This window comes from Acipenser ruthenus, chromosome 1 (assembly GCF_902713425.1).
Source record: "Acipenser ruthenus chromosome 1, fAciRut3.2 maternal haplotype, whole genome shotgun sequence".
Taxonomy (NCBI): domain Eukaryota; kingdom Metazoa; phylum Chordata; class Actinopteri; order Acipenseriformes; family Acipenseridae; genus Acipenser; species Acipenser ruthenus.
Window position 1 is genome coordinate 56,707,589 of NC_081189.1, and position 21,482 is coordinate 56,729,070.

General features: G+C 37.0%; 1 protein-coding gene across 2 annotated transcripts in view; it reads right to left on the reverse strand.

Annotated features, from left to right (window-relative positions):
* Positions 1-1,139: 1,139 nt before the first annotated feature.
* The window catches only part of LOC117421291 (ephrin type-A receptor 5-like), a 195,212-nt gene continuing 174,869 nt past the window's right edge, over positions 1,140-21,482 (reverse strand). For both annotated transcript variants that reach the window (XM_059026363.1, XM_059026353.1), the window contains exons 13-17: positions 19,217-19,426; positions 18,446-18,595; positions 6,919-7,112; positions 2,484-2,639; positions 1,140-2,071 (exon numbers count right to left, since the gene is read on the reverse strand). In XM_059026363.1, coding sequence (XP_058882346.1) covers positions 1,966-2,071; positions 2,484-2,639; positions 6,919-7,112; positions 18,446-18,595; positions 19,217-19,426 — 816 coding nt within the window. In that variant the 3' untranslated portion in view covers positions 1,140-1,965. The remainder of the gene's footprint in view (positions 2,072-2,483; positions 2,640-6,918; positions 7,113-18,445; positions 18,596-19,216; positions 19,427-21,482) is intronic.

Consider the following 21,482-nt stretch of genomic DNA (forward strand, 5'->3'; position numbering starts at 1 on the left):
GTGGCCAGTCCCGCCTGTGGTAGTGCGCCTTGGTGTCCCTGCTGTCCCAAAGGCAAAGATAGCAGGTAAACTTGGTAAAACCGCCTTGGAGACCCATCAGGAATGCCACCATTTTGAAGTCTCCTATGACCTTGATGCCATCTCAGAAAAATGCAGATATGTATCCACTTAGGCAGCTGGAACTAAACTGAACTGGTGGGCTTAAGGCCCCTGTATTTATACTACTATTTATATTACTGGAAAGTTCTAGAAAGTTCTAGAAGTTACTCCAAGTTTACTCAGCACTGAATCTATCTGGAATGTTCTGGAAAATAGGTAAATTTCAAAATATCACTGTCCTGGTCACAAAAGCAAAGTTTGTGGGGAATAATAGCCATTTTCTATACTTCTGAGGCATAAGCAATTAGGAAATAACACTCACTACCCAGGAACCAAAAAAAAAAAATAATTTGTTACACAGTGTAATAGTAGTTATTACTATTATAATTTTGCGACTGACTGCCAATTTCAAAGAGCATAACATTCTCAAGGCAGCCCTATTTCAAGGACAATGACACATTTTTTCATGAATCTAAAAAAATAAAAAATAAAATTCTGACTGCCCACACATTGAATAGACCAATTTGTAACACCTTGCACTGCCTTTACAAACAGACTGATGTCTATCTGTGCACAACAGAAACACAGTCCTTGATCTTCCACTCCCTCCAATTGACACTGCCGGCTATCAAACTTTAGTATTGTATTTTAAGGAGCTATGAATCACTGCAATTACAACATAGTCCAGCTCTAAGATGTTAAAATACACTGCATTTTCCTTGAGGGGACGGACGGACAGGGGACTCGGTTGCTGTTTTTAAGCTCTCTAGGGTAAGCAACGATTGAGGGAACATATTGGATGGAGGGGTAATATACAGCAATGACAATGTCAGGATTCCGCACCTTTTATACCGTCAATAGCATTCTTATTTATGCATTTTATGTATAGTCCCTAAGAATTAGTCAAATAAATAACTTCATAGCAAAAGCTCAATATTTCTCAAGTCTATATGTTAACTGCTAAAGTGTGCATTCCTAGTCATTAAGGGGACTAAAAGACTATAGCCATTTAGCATTTCATAAACATATCATACCCTAACTGCTCTCATCCATTTATTATCTGAAACAAGAATACATACTAAAGCAGAGTTCTATCACAAAAAAGAAACACAAGCCTGTACTCTGCTGTATCAAACTGTACATTATATACAAATACAAGCATAACAGGCAAGGTAGAGGTGAAGTCATGTTTTTTTGTTAAACTGGCAAATGTTTTTTTTTTGTATACATTTTACAAAAAAATAAATACAAGGATTAATTGGAGCAGGTTATACATTACTTTCTCTAACGTAATTACCACCTTGGCATTGTTTCTTTCGTGTTTCACATTTACAAAGAGAATACTAAGAAGAAAGGGATCTTATTATATTGCTTTTTAATACACATCTGTTGAACAGCTAACACATGAAAAAGAAAGCATCAAAAGAAAAACTTCAGTCAATCACTGCCGTTTTGCTGCAAGTTTGAAAGTTCATCTCCAATGTATAAAAAGCATCAAGTGAGTCCTTGGAAGCAACAGCTACTGTGTTTGGATTGGGAAAACAGCCTTGGTGCTATTTACAGTCGGTATAGAAACTGGTGCTGTGGCATTTTGAAGTTGTAACAGGAAAAGAGTTACTCTGAACAACATATCAATGTTAATTCCATATTCCATGCATCTCTGCTCTTCCTGAAGATGGAGACACAAATTGGGGGAGCCATTTGCAAATATTTTCAGGCTGTAGATAGAAGTTTTCTCTTCATTTGAAAAAAGTTCCTTCCCTTTTTAATTTTAATTTTTTTATTTTTATTAATATTCCTAAACAATAAATACAAGTTCCAGTTCATAAAAAGTGCAGGGTTACTGGCAGCAATTGGCCACTCGGTTTACACTGGCACTGTGCCGTTCATCATCTGGACTCTCATTTCTTGAATACTGTTGAGGATCTTTTTCTGATGACCAGCAAGGTTCACACCAACCGTCCTCAAATCACTGTCAAAAACAAAACATGCATATTAAACACAGGCATTATTGACCTGGCAAGCAGATCTGTACGGCTTAATTTATGTTTTTGTTCAATCAGGCAAATGCCTTCATCAGTAATTTATCATAAATGTTCTATATGGCCACACACTGAGTAATGTAGCTCCAAATTGAGAGACCTTTATACTGTGTATGTGATGTGCTAGGAAGCCAGGTTAAAATCACCTACATTTATTATAAACATGCCTCTTTATTTTTTGGCAGTTTGGATCAGGGCTAAATGTATACAGCATTCACACAGGTGAAAGTGGCAACAACATTAACCCAGTTTTAGATCCTGAGCTTCTTCATGTCACGGTCAAATAATACACAAAAGTAAAAATAAAATAAATAAATAAATAAATAAATAAGACTGACTTACTCCAAGGTCATTTGAGCCACAGCTTCCACAGAGGTGTATCCACTTTCCATGAAGTGCTCTGTGTATCGACCCATTTTTATGGCCTCTAGCCACTCTCCCACAGACCTGAATTCATTGTTTCCCATGGTACCATACTCCACTAGTAAGTTTGATACTCTGCAATGGAAATATACATTGATTCATAAAGATACAATATAAATAGTGGAGACAGACAGACAAACAGACTGAAATTTTTCAACATAAACCTGCCCTAATCACATGGGGTTAACCATTTACGGACCCTTTGCACTTGTCCCTTTCCGGTCCAATGTCGTACCCTGTCTGACATCATCAAAAAGACGTAAAAAACAGGTCTCTAGTCGTTTTTTTCTCCGGAAAAAGCAGAGAAAACCATTCAATGGCCGAGTGAGACTGATAGGAGCCGAGAGAAGCAGAAAAAAAAGGGCGTATCTCATGAATACAGATAGCCCCGGCACCACATAGATAACACGGACATAATCAAACAAGATACAGTGGCTCTCAAAAGTATTCACCCCCCCCCCCCCCCGGACTTTTCCACATTTTATTGTGTTACAACATGGAATCAAAATGGATTTAATTAGGAGAATTTGCCACTGATCAACATAAAAAAAAGTCCATAATGTCAAAGTGAAAAATAAAATCTACAAATTGTTCTAAATTAATTATAAATACAAAACATAAAAATAATTGATTGCATAAGTATTCACCCCCTTGAGTCAATATTTGGTAGAGGCACCTTTGGCAGCAATTACAGCCATGAGTCTATTTGGATAAGTCTCTACCAGCTTTGCACATCTGGACACTGTAATTTTTGCCCATCATTCTTTGCAAAATTGCTCAAGCTCCGTCAACTTGGATGGGGACCATTGGTGAACAGCAATTTTCAACTCTTTCCACATATTCTCAATTGGATTGAGGTCCAGGCTTTGACTGGGCCACTCCAGTGTGGCTTTGGTTGTATGTTTGGGGTCATTGTCCTGCTGGAAGATGAATCTTCTCCCAAGTCCCAGGTCTCTTGCAGACTTCAGCAGGTTTTCCTCCAGGATTTCTCTGTACTTTGCTGCATCCATTTTGCCCTCTATCTTCACAAGCTTTCCAGGCCCTGACACAGAGAAGCATCCCCATAGCATGATGCTGCCACCACCATGCTTCACGGTAGGGATCGTATTCTCAGGATGATGTGCGGTGTTAGGCTTGCGCCAAACATAGCGCTTAGCGTTGAGGCCAAAAAGCTCTATTTTGGTCTCATCAGACCATAGAATCTTCTTCCACTTGGTCTCAGTCTCCCACATGCCTTCTGGCAAACTCTAGCCGAGATTTGATGTGAGTTTTTTTTTAACAATGGCTTTCTTTTTGCCACTCTCCCATAAAGGCCAGTTTTGTGAAGCACCCGGGCTACCGTTGCCATATGCAGTGTCTCCCAGCTCAGCTGTGGAAGACTGTAACTCCTTTAGAGTTGCCATAGGCCTCTTGGTGGCCTCCCTGACTAGTACCCTTCTCGCCCGGATACTCAGTTTTTGAGGACGGCCTGTTCTAGACAGATTCACAGTTGTGCCATATTCTCTCCATTTCTTAATAATGGACTTTCAATGCCTTGGAAATGTTCTTATATCCTACCCCTGATTAGTGCTTTTGAAGAACCTTATTGCTTTGAATGTTCCTTCGTCTTCATGATGTAGTTTTTGTTAGGAAATGTACAAACCAACTGTGGGACCTCCCAGAGACAGGTGTATTTAACCTGAAATCATGTGAAACACCTTAATTGCACACAGGTGGACTCCATTCAACTAATTATGTGACTTCTAAAGACAATTGGTTGCACCAGAGCTTATTTAGGTGTGTCATAGCAAAGGGGGTGAATACTTATGCAATCAATTATTTTCTGTTTTATATTTGTAATTAATTTAGAACAATTTGTAGATTTTATTTTTCACTTTGACATTATGGACTTTTCTTGTGTTGATCAGTGGCAAAAACTCCTAATTAAATCCATTTTGATTCCATGTTGTAACACAATAAAATGTCGAAAAGTCCAAGGGGGGTGAATACTTTTGAGAGCAACTGTAGCTGCTTCTGCATCCAGTGTTTAAAGAATATCACAGACATTTGCAGAGCTTTTTTTAGATGTTATAGTAATAAAATAATTACTTTGATCGCATTATTGAGGAGTTTGGTGATAAAATGAGTGATCAGGAGATGATTTATCGGTATGCACTACTATGTAGAGGTATGTGAAAAATACAGCGAACAAGGGGTGGGTTGAGGCTGGAGATGCAGTACTGAGTGTCCTATTGATATGCAGTGCCTTTTAAACCTGTTTTACTGTGAAAAAAAAATACTTTTAAACAGCGCGTCTAAAATAAACTGCATGTGTGAAAATAAATTGGACCTGACGCGCCTGATACGCGCTGAATAAATAGACCGCTAAGGGTTAAAAGTTCATGGGCTCCGAGTGCGCATCCGTTAAAGGGCTTAGGTTGGCCAGGGTTTCCTCGGCTCACTGCCCACCAGTGACCCCTGTAGTCTGGCCGGGCGCCTGCGGGCTTGCCTGTAAGCTGCCCAGAGCTGCCTTGTCCTCCGACGCTGTAGATTATATATAAAAAAAAGATGCCATGATTTGAAATGTGACTTAAACAGCCGTTCACTTTACTAGTTAAAGGGTGTCCCAAACAGGTTGGGAGCGCTCCGGGCACAGCTACCATCAGTGTCACCAACAGCTGTTTTTACTGTACCAGTACCTGAACTGAGAACTTAGGGATATCAGCATTCTCTGGAGTGGCAGACATCTTAGAGGGAAAGTATCGAGAACAACGAAAATACTTTTGTATATTTAGCAACAGTATCTATTTGTTGTTTTGTTTTTTTCACTTCTCACCCAGCTCTGAACTACTAGAATTTAAGTTAATTTAAACCAAGCTTAGCTCCCTCTTGATAGGAGTAAATAGCAGCACGGTAGCTTGTTTGAAAATTTGTTAAGTGAAGTCAAAAACATCCAATAATTTTTTTCCCAACATTGTGATTTGTGGAAAATGTATTGATTGAATTTCACACTTGTAGGTGAACGTGCATAACTATTCACAAGTCCTCCAGAGTTGAGGAAATAATGCTTGCGATGAAAAAAATGTGCACGTTTTTTTTTCGCCTGCAATTCCCGTTTTAAATTTCACTCAGAGGCACAACCTTTTTTTCTCAAGGAAGAACTGAGGGGTTAAAATCCCTACAACTGCTCTTGTGAAACTCGTATATCTTTTGAATATGCGGCACATAGCTCCTATACCAAATTGAGGACAATTTAAGGATATTTATGAACTAAAATGCTGTTGAACTTTTTAATTACACATCATGGGTCATAAATCAACTGGACATTTCTCAACATATACTGGGGCGAGGGTATCCAGATCACTCCCTTCCTGCAGTACTGCTGGGGTTCTTCTCTCACAATAACCCACTCCTCTTAATCAGAGCACCAGCATAGCTGCAGGAGGAAGCATGCACAAGATACACTGCGATGTTCAGAAGAATAAATCTGTCTCCTGGCTAATGTTCCAGAGTAAAAGTTGAAAAAAGTTATTCAGTAGTTTATTTACCTCTGATGTGTGAATAAAAGTAACACTTTAGCTCACTGAATGGATCACTACAGTGCAAAGAGAGTTACATTGTTATACTAATGTTTAGAATAGCATCCCATAACTCATGACAGTGCATATATCCTTAAATTGTAGCCAATTGGGTACTATGACCAAAATAGTCCGGAATAAGAGATTATGTAACAAATGTCCATGCACAGTTTGGGCAACAATTCCCATAATTCAATAGGTTTGTCACAGGCTTCATCACATTTAGGGCAAGATCATAAACGCAACCAATCAGAGGAGAGAAATTGTACAAGTAGGTAACCTACTTGTGCAAAGGAGTTTAACAGCTTATTTCACAGTACAAAATAGGTATTTCAAGATATTTTGCGACATTTAAACATAATATTTATAAAAGCAGAAAAAATGTTCCTAAACATTTAAATGCTTACCTGAAAAACAGTAAATGCTACATTGTAGAATTGTATTATATTTTGTTTTTTATATTCACCATGAGTGAATTATCAAACAATATAAAAACATAAATACATGTAAAAATAACAACAGACACGTGGAATCGAATTCTTGTACTGGACAGAGCAATATTTAGTAGAAATATTTCTGATCTTTGATGTAGCTGGTGTCTTTTTCGTTGAAGACATTTTAAAGACATCGTGCTGCTCTATGCAGTGTGTTCAATCATTAACTAAAAAAGGCTGCCAGGTTCCTAATGCAATGTTACAGCTAGTGCATCAATAAGGCAAATGTTTGCTGTGCTGTATTCATCTTTAAGTGATAACAAATATTTTGTTGTCTATAAAACCATAATAATAATAATTTACCTATTTGAAGCATTTATTAAGGTTTTCAAGCTACTAGGGTTGCGGATGAGTTTGTCCAGTATGCTGACTATCTCTTCAAACTTGGGCCTACTATTTCTGTCTTTCTGCCAGCAGTCCATCATCAGCTGGTAGAGAGCAGCAGGGCAGTCCATAGGGCCTGGCAAACGATAGCCTTCTTCTACAGCTTTAATCACCTGGTGAAACAGAGAGGGCGATTTAAATACTGAGTTACTGTACATTTAGCAATGCACCCTGGAGATGATCTCATCATGAAGAGAATAGAAATAGATTCCAAACTGTTGTTAAAGTAATCTAATGCATCACTGCTGGCACGATGTTAACTGTGATTAATTGTAGCTGGAATAAGTGCCTCAATGGTTACATCACTTGGATGCAGGGCAAATATTTCTAGTCCTGGCTTTTGCGTTTGGCTCATAAGCAAGTTCTGATGCCACCTGCAACATTCTTGGTGCATGGAAGTTCTTCATATCACTATCCAAGAAAGTCCCAGGAAGTTGCGCATGTCACTTTTCATACAGTATATATATACTGGGGGTATGATAATGAATTGTGCATCGTTAATCGTAATACTTTCTTTAGATGATATTGTATTGTAGTAGAGGTATGTATCGTTTGTATCGCAATACAGGACAAAAAGCACAACATAACCCATTGTAGTTTACCAAGTGGTTCTTGAATGTAGAGAAAGAGTGTTTTATATTTGGTATGAATACATAATCCCCATATCTCAATTGATTTTAGTCTTTTAACAAAAAAGTCCATTTTTAAATGATCATTAGTTCCTATTATGCACCATAGAAATAGCCAATCAGGACCAACACATATATCATGATATATACCACATTGTGACATAAGTGTATTGTTACACCCCTAATATATACTCAAATCCACACATATAAGCATCCCCAAATCATGCGCCCTATTGAAATACATTGGTCCTCAAGGGAACTTGAGGATCTTCTGTGTTGGCATTTTACTCTTAAAGATAATTCCAACACAATACCGCTAAAAATTAATTGGAAAGATTTGGCAGCCTCAAAAAGAATTAAAACAGACAGATAAAAAAAAATCCAGGCACAAGAACTGTAAAGTGTGATGTCAGGCAATTCTCTATTCATATGTACCACAATTAATTGGGAAAAAGAATGACATGAGCTAGAAACATACATATAGTCAGATAGATAAATGTACAGATATATTAAGACCAATTAATAGATACAAATGGTGGAAGAGTATTGTGTACTGCAACCAATTGTGACTATTATTTTATGTAACGCATAAAGGTATTTTATCACTGACATTGTAAATACCAGACAAATTGGTACAACACATTACAGCTGCTGTTAAAAACAATGATTTATGGTTATGCCTCATTCCTATTCATTCACCCAAATTAATAATTAAAGACTGCATTTAGAACAAACATCTGACTTTAGGACTTTGACCTTTTGGCATAAATCTATATCTACTTGCTGATGCCTTAATCCCAACTTCAATCATCAAATAACAATGTCTATAATTACAAACCTTGCAAAAAAAATGATAAGCCTTCTTTGGCTAGAAAGCTTTAAATATTTGTGTTGCACAAAATAGCCAAGGGCTAACTTTAATGATAAAGTGGGATTATGATCCTATCACAACACCCACACACACAGTCTTCACAACACAAGAATTAACCTGTCGGCAAGTCTAGTAAAACAGCCTGAGCTGTACACACCAAGGATATCTGCAATCCTCATAAAAATCTTAAATAAAACATCAAAACATGTCTTCGCCCAAGTGTTTTGAGATGCATTAATGATGCAGCAGAATTAATGATCTAAAACTAGTATGAAGCCATCATACACACTGAATAAAGGTCATCCTATCTGATATAAACATGACTGGAATTTGCACCTCCTTCAGGGACAAATTAAATAATTGAAATATGCTCCTTTTTACTGTTTCCCATTTTTCTGATGGTCTTGCTCTGAATGCAAAGCAGCTCCTCTACACAGAGAATATTTGAGTAGCAGGAATCAGTTCTGCTATGTCAAAGCACAATACCACTGATTAAGTAAAACATAGGCCTACCATCTGGCTGTGCCTACATACCAGATTTGGCAAGTGAAGATAAGACCTCATTGCTTTAAGACTGTCACAGTGAATTAGGTCACTTAGGATATTATCAACACATCTTGTTAAATTACACTTTGATTCAAGGCTCTCATATCACACAAAATATTAACCCTTTGTTGTATTTACTAATGCCAAGCAGTAGCAGCCCATAAATACACATGGATGTCACAAAGTTCCCAATTGTGTATAAATTATGCACAACCGCAGACATTGTCAGGATTACCACCTGTCCTGTTTTCCCTGGATGGTTGAGGCAGGAGTCCTGGGATTTCAGTATTGCTTCCAGGTGTACTAAAAACAATCCTGAGTTTTAATCTTATGAAACATGTGGGAATACTGCACAAGCATCAGCTGCTTCACCCACAAACATGTAAATAACAACAGTTTGTAAGTTCAGCATGTTTGTTTGTCTGTTTAGATAAACCAATGTGCAATATTTCTGCTACAGACATTTTTGTTGGGTTTGTAAATAAAATGTGTTTAATTAGAAAATTAAGTTTGTGCTAGATATGGCAGGGCTGGGAGGTTAGAATTCCCTGTCTGCCTAATTGAAATCCATGTGCAGCATGTAGCCAGGTGTTGATTGACTAATGAACTCTTGTCACATGTCTTTCAAAAAGGTCTGGAATGCAGTTTCTTTGTTCTCTACAAGCTGAAGAGGGGTCAGCAAACAAACGACTGACTAGTAATCACTGTGTGGATACCGGGTTTCTAGTATTTAGCTAAGGGATTAATGTGGAGGATTTTAATCCCACAACAGTATAATTTAGTTGTGTTAGTGTAATAGGTTCCTAGAGCGGGACCTCCCTTATAGTGGGAGCAATGCTCGGTCAGATTTTGTTTTAATAGCTGTTTTCCACTGTGTTTTGCTTTGTATTTTTGTATTTATTATTTTCATGTACACTTTGTTTGTGTATGTCCTCTCACACTAGGGCCTGGACCAAATCAAAACTTTGACCCACCCGCTAATTGCAAATTACAAACCTGGAAACTGATGGTGTGTTTTATGTTTGTCAGAAGGCTATTCCTTCTACCCCAGTAGGAACCCACTACTAATACTGGGTTCGTAATTTGCGTTTAGCGGGTGGGTCAAAGTTTTGATTTGGTCCAGGCCTAGGACTACCACTGCTGGTACCCTAGTGGTGACCACCTACCATTGCAACAACTGTAAATATTGTCAATAAAACCTGGATGCCTGATCTGTGTTTCAAATACCACCTCTGTGTCTCCCATCTATCAGCAGATACCCAAACATGTAACAAACACCCCTATTACAACACCTAATATGAATTGGTTACAATTTTACTTTGTTGGATGAATACAGATTTTCTAAAGAGTTACAAGAACCTGTGCCTTTAGTTAGGATGATTCCTTAAGTACGTGTATGGAGGAGGGCAGAGGCATGGTGAAACCAGTGTCCCTGCAAACCCAAGTGAGTTTCTTAACCCTGCACAAAAGATCCAGGATCAGAATCTGTAACAATGGTGCATAACACAACACTGCCTGTTACATGTAAGTATGTGTGTGTTTGTGTGTGTCTCTGTGTTTCCCAAAGAGAGACCGGTGAACAATAAAGTTAGAAAAACCGGATGTGACAAAAAAGGATAAACAGGAAAAGCGAGAGAAAGAGAAAGAGGAGTAAGATATACTCATTGCATATACTTTTGTTTTGTGTAAACTATGCTATGTTCTGATTGAGGAAATAAATAAAACCTCCATTACTGGAACCCTTGCATCGCCTTGAATCAATACAAGTACAACATTACATTAACAACAACAACAACAGCAGAATATGGCCAATATGTCACAAGGAATTCCACAGCATGTAGAGCATTTAACAAAACTGTACTCAAACGGAGATGTTGTTTATTATTATTATTATTATTATTATTATTATTATTATTATTATTATTATTATTATTTAAATGTTTCCAGTACTGAAAAATGTTACAGAAGTTTACAGATCTGAAGGGACTAAATGTATGTGTACTATATAGTATTTAAATATGCATCATGCATTTAAAACATTAATATATGTGTGTGTGTGTGTGTTTTTTTTTTTTTTTTAAATAATTAAAAAACTGGGTATCCGGGTATTTTTCACGGCGGGTACACGGTTCCGGAATTTCTATCCGTGCCGACCTCTAATATATATATAGTTAGAGGCTGATCAGGTTTATGCATCAACGCTGCCAGGATTGTGTTAATACTCAGCGAGGTCATACCCGATACTAACTTTATGTTTTCATTTTGACAGTGTGTCACGTTTCATACTGAAAACTTATCATGATTCTTTGATCTGTATTTTTGTTCACATTTTCTGTGATTTTATTTGATATCTCTGTTTGATTAAATCCATTAGACCTGCGTGTTTTGTTTCTTTTGTGCATCAGTATATATATATATATATATATAGAGAGAGAGAGAGAGAGAGAGAGAGAGAGAGAGAGAGAGAGAGAGAGAATCTGTATGTTTTAATAAAATACTGGGGAAGTGTTAACTTGAAGCAATGAGTGCAGTACCACGTTAACAAAGACTGGCAGATGCTTGTACATAAATTATTGTTCCTAATAATATTTTGCTGAATTTAAAGATATTTACTGTATAAAACATTTGTAGTCATTTTTGTTGTGGATTCTTATCTCTGTGGAACCACTGCTGCAAGTTCTGGGATAGCTACAGGCAGGCTGTACAATGGAATTAATACAAATTGAAATGTGCAACAGCTAAGTTATGGAGTTAAATATTGAGCAAACTGTGCCCTAGTTTACTTTTTGGAGTATTCAAAGAAAATAAACGCAGAAAGAATTCTGCCCCGATGGTAATAGAGCTGTCCACTAGTTACCTTTAAGCCTCTCATGTGTGCAATTAAGTGATGATGTTGTTTGTGTGCTGCAGACACCAAACACTGTCTAGTTATAAATATTTCTCTATTCACTATAATGGGTATATCCATGGGGGAGCTGAAGGCAGCAACTTGAGATCCAAAACTGTACTCTAATTTGCAAGGTGTGACATTCAGCAGTGAACTGTTACTGGTTCTTATTTCACCTAGAGCATATTATAAACCTGTATTTCTTTTTATTTTCTTGTTAAAGGTAAATTAAGAAAACAATGATATAAATTACACAGTTTGACAATCATATTGTTTAAGATATTTAAACAAGATAAAATGATGAAATGCAGTATCTCAATCTCAAGGGTTTCCTGCTTCTATGTACAGTTGCTGGGGAAGTAAAAGATTTCATGAAGTAATTTTTGTCATCCAGAGTTTTCACCTGTCCTTCAAAACAGCCATATAGAGGAGATGGTGCCTCATGTGGTCGCTCCCCCAAAGGACTGATAAATAGGGGAACATTTCAACGGGTGACTACCAATTCTATGTAGACTTTCAAGTTGTGAAGGACTGTCCTTTTTCGAAGTTTTTGGAGTTGTGCTTTCGTTCAACAAACTTGTAACCTCTCTGATTCTGTCTCTTGCCCAAACTGGAACACAGTCCCACACAAATACATAACAGTACACATACACACACTAACTGACTGGAATGCAGGGGTTTTAGGCCAGAGCACGTTCAGGGTCACACAGTTCTCCTCATTTTAAGAGGGTCTCATTCAAGATTCAATAGCCCCTCCTGGGTAGGTTCTATAATGCCGATAAAGCAGAAAATAACCCCTGGTTCATTTCCAATCTTCAAAATAATTACAATACAAACCCTGTGTATTTCATTTGTTATGTGCAGTATGGTAAATTCCAGAAACAGCACATTGTGTACATTATCCAGTGTATGTCCATTATATCATGCAATTATCCTCCAAACACAGACTTTGCATTGAATACGCTATTAAAAAAAACATTAACACTAAAATAAATAGAGCTGAACACTTGCTGTTAATTAACAAAAGATCATTCTAAACTAATAAGAACCTGTTACAGACATTTAATAAAGGATTATCGTGGCAATCGACTATCAAATGTGTTCAAATAAAACCAAATGTTCACTCTTTATAATTTTAATTTTCTTGCCTGACTGATGCAGGCACTACATTATATTCGGGTCTATCGGTTTCTACGGATGTCATGCCTTTCCCCTGCTTTCCAACACAAGTGTCATCAAAAACTATTCTTTGGTTCTAGTTGCCTGTCATAGACATATGTAATATTCACTACTAAATCAGTCAATGGGTCTTTATAGAAGTAAGAGCAAGTGCCATTAAATGTTCAGATACTTTCGATCAAGTTTCCTTTTGTATTGCTGGCAGTACATAGCTGAGTGCTAGATGGTGCTGCCATTTAGTAATATACAGACACTTTGGTTGATCTAGCCTATATATATATATATATATATATATATATATAGTAGCACAGCATGGAGGGGGGTTAAAATTCTCACTGCCAAACACACGTGCAAATGTGTGTTATTGTAAATGTTTAATTGTTTTGTTAATTTGTCTAATTGTTTTGGCAGTTGGCAAATTATTGTAAATTAGTGCCAGCTGTCTATACTTGTTTTGGTGGGGAATATAAAAATGCCACAGAGCATCCATTCGGGGCTGCTGAGAAAAAAGAAGCAGGAAGGTGTATGCCCTGTTTCTGAGCAGTCACAAGAGTGAGTACTGGGTGTAACAGTGTGTGTTTTAAACCGTGTGTTTATCTAGTAAACAGCTCAGCTGTCCGGTATATTAGTTAGAGTGAACTACTGTCTAGTTAGTGCTCCGAAGGAGCTAGGTGTTTATTTAGTTTTTGTTTATTTTGGTATTATTAAACGTGCGCTTAAAACTAAGTTCTTGTGTTGGGTTTCAAGGCTTTAGGACCCTGGGGTTAGGAGAGGTACACTCCATCTTTGTAAAGCTGAAGGTACCAGGAGGCCATCTTGGTAAAGACTTCCTAAATTGTTTAATGTATTGTATAATTGATGCTAATGAGAAAATGACGATCAGCTGCGATTGCGAGGGATAATAAAAGTACCACAGTTGAGTTGTTCTGTGATATGAGACACACACACACACACACACACACACACACACACACACACACACACACACACCCCCACCCCCCCCCCCCCCCACCCACACCCCCCCACCCACACCCCCCCACCCACACACCCCCCTGAGTTAAAACAAAGAAAAGAGATTTCTTGATTTCTTTGGTTACCGGTAAACGGACTAGCCGTCTGGTTACAGGTAGACTTGGATAAAAGTTTAGCTAGAGCTCCTGGAAGGAGTTAGACTTTTGTTTTGTTTGTAAATAAATACACAGGCACTGCCCTGTTTCACTGCAAGTATTTGTTTGAGTATTTTATTTCTCACAAGAAGACAGGGTTGGTGATGGCTGCCACCTTAACACTATAGACAAGGGGCAACTTTATTAGAATATATACTAGTTCGCATAATTGATTTGTATGGATAATCGAACAGGCATTAACAACAAATACTGTACCTTTAATAATGTATAGAATAATGTTAACATACACAAGTACTTAGTACACAAGTACCTACTGATGATATATAGCTAGTAACGTAGTCTATCACATTAAGCATACAAAATTACAAAGCTTTAAAAATCATTAAATTAATGCAATTCAGTAAAGCTTTAACACCTACAGATAAGGTAATGAAACACTGTAATTAAACGTACCATATACCACATTTTGAAAATCAAAGAATACAATTCAGTACAACTTTGACACATTACAGAAGTCTAGGAATCATTAAACTTCAAAAATAACATACAAGTTTTTAGCTGCTCAATAACATAGACTACGGTGGCCCTGGTGCAAAACACAAGCAAATAAAAAAATACAGACAAACAAAAAAATGTGTACCTGCAATTAAAAAAAAAGCTTACCTGCAATTAAAAAAACGCCTGCATCTTAAAATTTGTGTACAAACAAAAAAACGCTTACATCTTAAAATTTGTGTACAAACACAAAAAAACGCGTACATCTTAAAAAGTGCGTACAAACTCAAAAAAACGCGTACACCTTAAAAAAAACAGCACCATACAAATCAAATCCTATAACAGAAATGACATAAACAAGTGGGCGGGTGTTGGTTGTGAAAAGACTAAATCAGATGTGCGATTGGATGAACATTTACTGAGTTACTGTGATCCTGGACTGTGGAAGCTGTTGTCTTTGTACACTTGGGTCTCTCTCTCTCTCTCTCTCTCTCTCTCTCTCTCTCTCTCTCTCTCTCTCTCTCTCTCAAATTCAAGTTCAAATTCAAAGGTGCTTTATTGGCATGACCATTATTCACAGTATTGCCAAAGCAATGCATACACAGTACATCATCTGAACATTATATAGACAATAACACTGATGAGAATAATAATGGTAAACAAATATAAATAATAACCACGTTATTAATAAGTTAACAATAACAACAATGAAATATAACAAGATTTGAACTAATGTAGAGTGCTCACTGTTTGTCTCTCAGGCTGTGACAGGCGGCTGTGTACTGGGCTGCCAGTTGGACACAGCTGGACTCCTCTCCGAGGAGGATTGGGAGTTTTTGAGAGTCTGGCAGGTCTGGGAATGTTTTGCAGAGATTTTTTATTTGTGGGAAGAAAGTTTCCCTTATTTCTGTGTATTTTGTACACTGCAGTAGAAAGTGCATCTCTGTCTCTACTTGTTGGAGTTGACAGTGATGACACGGCCGGTCCTCTTTGGGCAGCCAGGTCTGCCTGTGTCGGCCTGTTTCTATGGCCAGGCTGTGCTCACTGAGCCTGTATTTGGTTAGGATCTGCCTCTGCTTGTTGTCTTTCACCCTGCTCAGGTATTCAGCCAGGGTGTAGTGTCTTTTTAGGGCCCGATAGCACTCTAATTTGCTTTGTGTTTTTGTGTGTGTGTCCCAATAGGTGAGGTAGTTTTGTTTGTGTTGTGTTATAATTTTTTAACATGAATACAACTGTCCACGTAGGTTACCATGAAAGCTTTTGATTATACAGTATTTATAGCACCGTTTGCTGTGATGGTAGGGTCCTCCCAGTGAACACCCCGCTTTGTAAACGGAACAGTCAAGTCAAATTTAACGTGACCGGGGTTCCGCAAATGTCTCCATCCACATTGTTTTTAAAATGGACAATACATCCTAATCTAGAAAAAAAGTTATATTTTTTAGTATTAAAACAACACTTCTGTAAAATGTCACAAAGATTAACAAACGTGGACAGTTGTATTCATGTTAAAAAAATAAGTCTAACTGCGTTATTAAAATAGCTTTTCATAATTAGGAGGAATCGAAGGGCAACTCCTCTCTGCTTTGCCCAAGTTCAGCCTACACTCTGCTTATACGCTACTCGTCCAAAAGTTTACACATAGGAATATTTAAATTCTTAAAAGGAAGACAGAATCCCTCAATACAGTTACATCATTATGTAATCACTCATATCTATAAAATAGCTGCTGTACATAGACTGTAGTAGTGGTGTGGAAGTTCAGCGCTTTTTCACTTTTCTTATGCAGGCTACTATTTTGTATGCTCCATTGTTCAGTCCCACCTTTACCACGGTAATAATATTTTTTTTAAAAATGTGATTCTATATTTTTATAGAAAGAAAAAAATAGAGAGAGAGAGAGAGAGAGAGAGAGAGAGAGAGAGACCGAGAGAGACCGAGACCCAAGTGTACAAAGACAACAGCTTCCATGGTCCAGGATCACAGTAACTCAGTAAATGTTCATCCAATCACACATCTGATTTAGTCTTTTCACAACCAACACCCGCCCACTTGTTTATGTCATTTCTGTTATAGGATTTAAGATGTACGCGTTTTTTTGAGTTTGTACACACATTTTAAGATGTACGCGTTTTTTTGAGTTTGTACGCACATTTTAAGATATACGCGTTTTTTTGCGTTTGTACGCACATTTTAAGATGTATGCGGTTTTTTGAGTTTGTACGCACATTTTAAGATATACGCGTTTTTTTGAGTTTGTACGCACATTTTAAGATGTACGCGGTTTTTTGTGTTTGTACACAAATTTTAAGATGCAGGCGTTTTTTTAATTGCAGGTAAGCTTTTTTTTTAATTGCAGGTACACATTTTTTTGTTTGTCTGTATTTTTTTATTTGCTTGTGTTTTGCACTTCAGGGCCACCGTAATAGACAGATCTCCAGCCCTTACTAATAAACATAAGAAAAATCAAGAATGAAGTGACTGTTTTAATTTGCTTAACTGACACAATTTAAAGCACACAATGCTCCACCTAAGGTTTTGGAGGTCTGAATAATTTTGTAACTTTCATTTGCGTCAGTCTGCTGGTACTTTTTTTGGCAGCTAAATCTTGTAGCCGGTTTAGCAGAAGCAGCTGTGTGTGTAATACACCACACGTTATTCGGTTGATTAGACAGTACGGTTCATCACAGATCAGATAATTGACTCCCTACTGTATGTGTGTATAAATGTGCATATATATATAAGAACCACACATAATTATTGCAAACATATTTAAAGTGGACAGTAAATTATGAAAATGTGTTTTATGGTCTGAGCTATTTTTTAGTTTTTGTTACTGTTGTTAGATTTGTGGCTATAACGCCTGGTAACTACAAAGGTTACAGGTACATGTTATGCATGAAATGAATGTGCAGACACTAGGCTTTCATAAAAAAAGGGAAATAGTCTGAAACTCACCCTGTTCAATACAGATAACAACCACAGAAAAGAAAAAAAAAAACATTATTGTTTGTAAAAAATATTTTTGCATGGCCAACTCAAATCTGACAGTGTACAATGAAACTTCAACATGTAGGGAACATGATAAAAAAATGAACAAATTGGATAATAAATAAAAGGAATTACACCCATATATGCAAAAGGGACCAAAAGCAACCAAAAAAAAAGAAAAAAAAACACATTCAAATTATTCTTCCCAGGCAGCCTGATCATGTGTCACAAGAGGGGGCTGTTCACTGTGGCATGAATGGCCAGCGCGGTGGCGACCATGGCAACAAAACCTTAACAGCTCTTGTCTTGTGCATCTGATCCACAAACACGAAAAACAAATATGTATTTATCGGAAAATAGGTCCTTGTGCCTTCGATGTCACAATTTCTCTTACTTTGTAAAGATTGTGTGTGAAAATGTTTGTTTACTGCACCAAGGTAGGTCTGTCTTACAGCGCAGCAGTAACCTTGCAAAACCTTCAAGGCTATCTCCTAATATGGTCATCTACCGGAAATACACAAATAGGACCTCATTTTAAAGCTCTGAATCTCCTCTTTCCAACGCTGTATTGGGCTGTCTCTCACAGTGCCTGAGTAAAAAGAGTTAAAGGGCCAGGTCGCCGGTGGGATATTTATCATTGGGCGGACCCTAAAGAAATAAAGCTACTAACTCTTTAACAAACATATTCATGTATACAATAACAATAATTAAATGTACTTACATCCTGATTGCTCATTTCCCAGTAAGGCCTCTCCCCATAGGACATCACTTCCCACATGACAATACCATAGCTCCACACATCACTGGCTGATGTAAACTTGCGAAATGCAATGGCCTCTGGAGCTGTCCATCGTATCGGAATCTTTCCTCCCTTTGAAACCCCAAAAGAAAAATACTATCAAAGACATGGAAAAGAGATGTTGAATTTTTTTTTAATAAATGCAACTGACAGAAGGCAGCTTATCACAGCAGAAAGAAGGCTGCAAGCAGTTGCACACTGACTGCTAATTGACTGTGCAGGAGGTTTGCCTTTTCCAAATATATCTAATGCTGACAGAATCCACATCTTAATTTACTAATCTTGGAGGCAATGGCTGGAAGATAACACAAATTCTGTACTCAGAGATTGTGGTAAAATGCCTCGAAAAAAAAATGTAACAAAAAGTAAATTCTAAACACATCAGCACTGCTAAAAATAACGAATTGCTTCATTTTTTATGAATATGTTGAACCCTTGCTGTCCCATATTGATTTTTAATTTTTAATCATTTCCTAAGAGGCTGCACATAATGAGATTTTTTTTTGCCAACTATACAAAATAGACTCAAAAGGCAGTTTCATACTTGTTAATGCAACACTAAATGAAAAAATCATAAATATATTTTATATGTTCAAAGAGCTAAAATAGAAAAAGTTGAAAAGCCATAAAAAATACATACATTTTTTATACAAGCCACATTTCTTACCCCTGTCTAACATAACTCTAACATACCCTAGTAGTGTATGCTGCTTCCGGATCATCTTCTAACACTCGGGAGAGGCCAAAGTCTGAGACTTTACAGACAAGGTTACTGTTAGCCAGAATGTTGCGTGCTGCAAGGTCCCGATGCACGTAGCCCATGTCAGAAAGGTACCTCATACCCGATGCTATCCCTCTCAACATTCCCACCAGCTGAATCACTGTGAACTGACCATCATTCTTCTGCAAGTAGAACATCAACAAAGTTTATTTTAGTGTGCAGAGCTTTTAGATTTCCCTTGTACCGAATAGATTTATTTTTAATGAATAGCACAAGTAAATAAATAAATAAATACATGACATTGGAAATTTTCAATAGACTTAGATGGATACTAAACTATTTTGGGGCACTAAGAAGAGTTCAGTTTGTTCATGTCTCCACATATTAAATGTGTGGGTCAGCAAACAGTTTTCTGATTATGTGTAGCAGCATGAGTGTCTAATCTTGATACCATGCACCTCAGAGGACAAATAAATCAGTTTGTCAGGAGGTCACATGATGTGGTTTGAGAAGATGTAAGCCTGTGGAGCTACCGTCAGTGTTTTCTAAATTTTATCGATGCTTTCAAATACTCCCATTCATCTTAAAGAATCAAAGAAAAAGTTGTTTAAAATGTCTGGAAGCTAAACAAAGACCCCCTACTGAAATTGACATGGAGAATCCAAATTAGGCAATGCGCTTCTTTAGTGACGTCACATCCACGCTTATTGTTCCTAGGTGGTTCCAAACAGACAGGCGAGTCTATAGTAAAAGTCATTAGTGTGTTTTAAAACATCAGAAAAATGGTATAGTAAGAGGTTTTTTTTAATATAAATCAAACTATAGTTTGCATGGTATAGTGTTTTGCAGCAGACTGCACCACCATTCAGAAAATAAATTTGAAAAATGTAATCTGAACACCCTTGTCATCTGCCAGTTATATTTGTAAAGCATTTAACAATTCAATGATGAAAATAAGACGCCCAGCAATTTGAGCCATTCCAGATTTTATGGTGACTTTAATCATTCAGACACAATTAAAGGGTACATAAGGACCTTTTTATTTTATTGTGTTACATGTTCCCATGTGTTGCTACAACTGTTTACGTAAGGTGTGAGTATTGTTTTATTTATTTTTTTGTTTTACATTTTGACCACTTATTTAAACTTGCATTCCCTGCCTCAAGATAGCTTCCCATGTACCTGCATGGACCTCTCAGAAATTCCCATCATCCTCCTGCTCACATATGTAACTGAGATTGATTTACCAATGAGCAGGAGGATGATTTTCAGATATTTGTCCCAGCACCAATAAAGAGTAAGCTAAGTGAGTTGTTACGTCATTGGGGTGGGGTGTCTTTCCTGCCACTGAGGCCAGTCATTGTTGGAGATTAAATATTTTACTAATTAAAGATAAATGTTTTAAAGACTTCTTTCTTAAAAAAAAACAAAAAAAAACAAAGACATTCAATAAAACAGCCTTCTACTTCCCCTGAAATTTTGTGGGAAACAAGGAAAGTTTTCCTAAGAGGCAGGTGGATGTGTGTGTGTGTGTGTGTGTGCCATAATTAGAGACTTCCATAATTCATCACAATGAATAATAAGCTACGGAAATGATGGGAGCTTGATATTAAAAAGTATATAAGGACCTTTTTATTTTATTGTGCTACATGTTCCCATGTGTTGCTACAACTGTTTAGTAAGATGTGTATATTGTTTTAATTATTGTTTTACATCTTGACCACTTTTAAATTGCAGTGCTCTCTTGCTGTTTCTATTATAGCTCCAAGATGGCCTCTCGTGTATTTCTCAGAACTACATTTCCCATCATCCATCATGATTGGAAATGTAGTTTGAGTGATCCATGCAGGTCCATGTGAAGCCATCTTGGAGGCAGTGGAATGCAATTTAAAAGTTGTCAAAATGTTAAAAAAAAATCTAAACAATTCTATATAAATATTAAAAGATTTGAAAGGTTCTGAAATTTTTAAGGTTCCTATAAGATTCAATAGGGTTAAAAGGCCTATTCATCTACTGTACATACTGAACAGCTTTTTTCAAAGTAGTGCCCTTGGTCTTTTATATTTATACAATACAATACAATACATTACAATACAATACAATACAATACACATGTGCTCGTATATAGTCCTCCATCATAATAAAAAAAAAGATCACTAATGACTAATGTGGTTATAATCATAATAATAATAAAAAAACATACACAAGCCTACATCTTCAATCTAGACTTAAAAGATT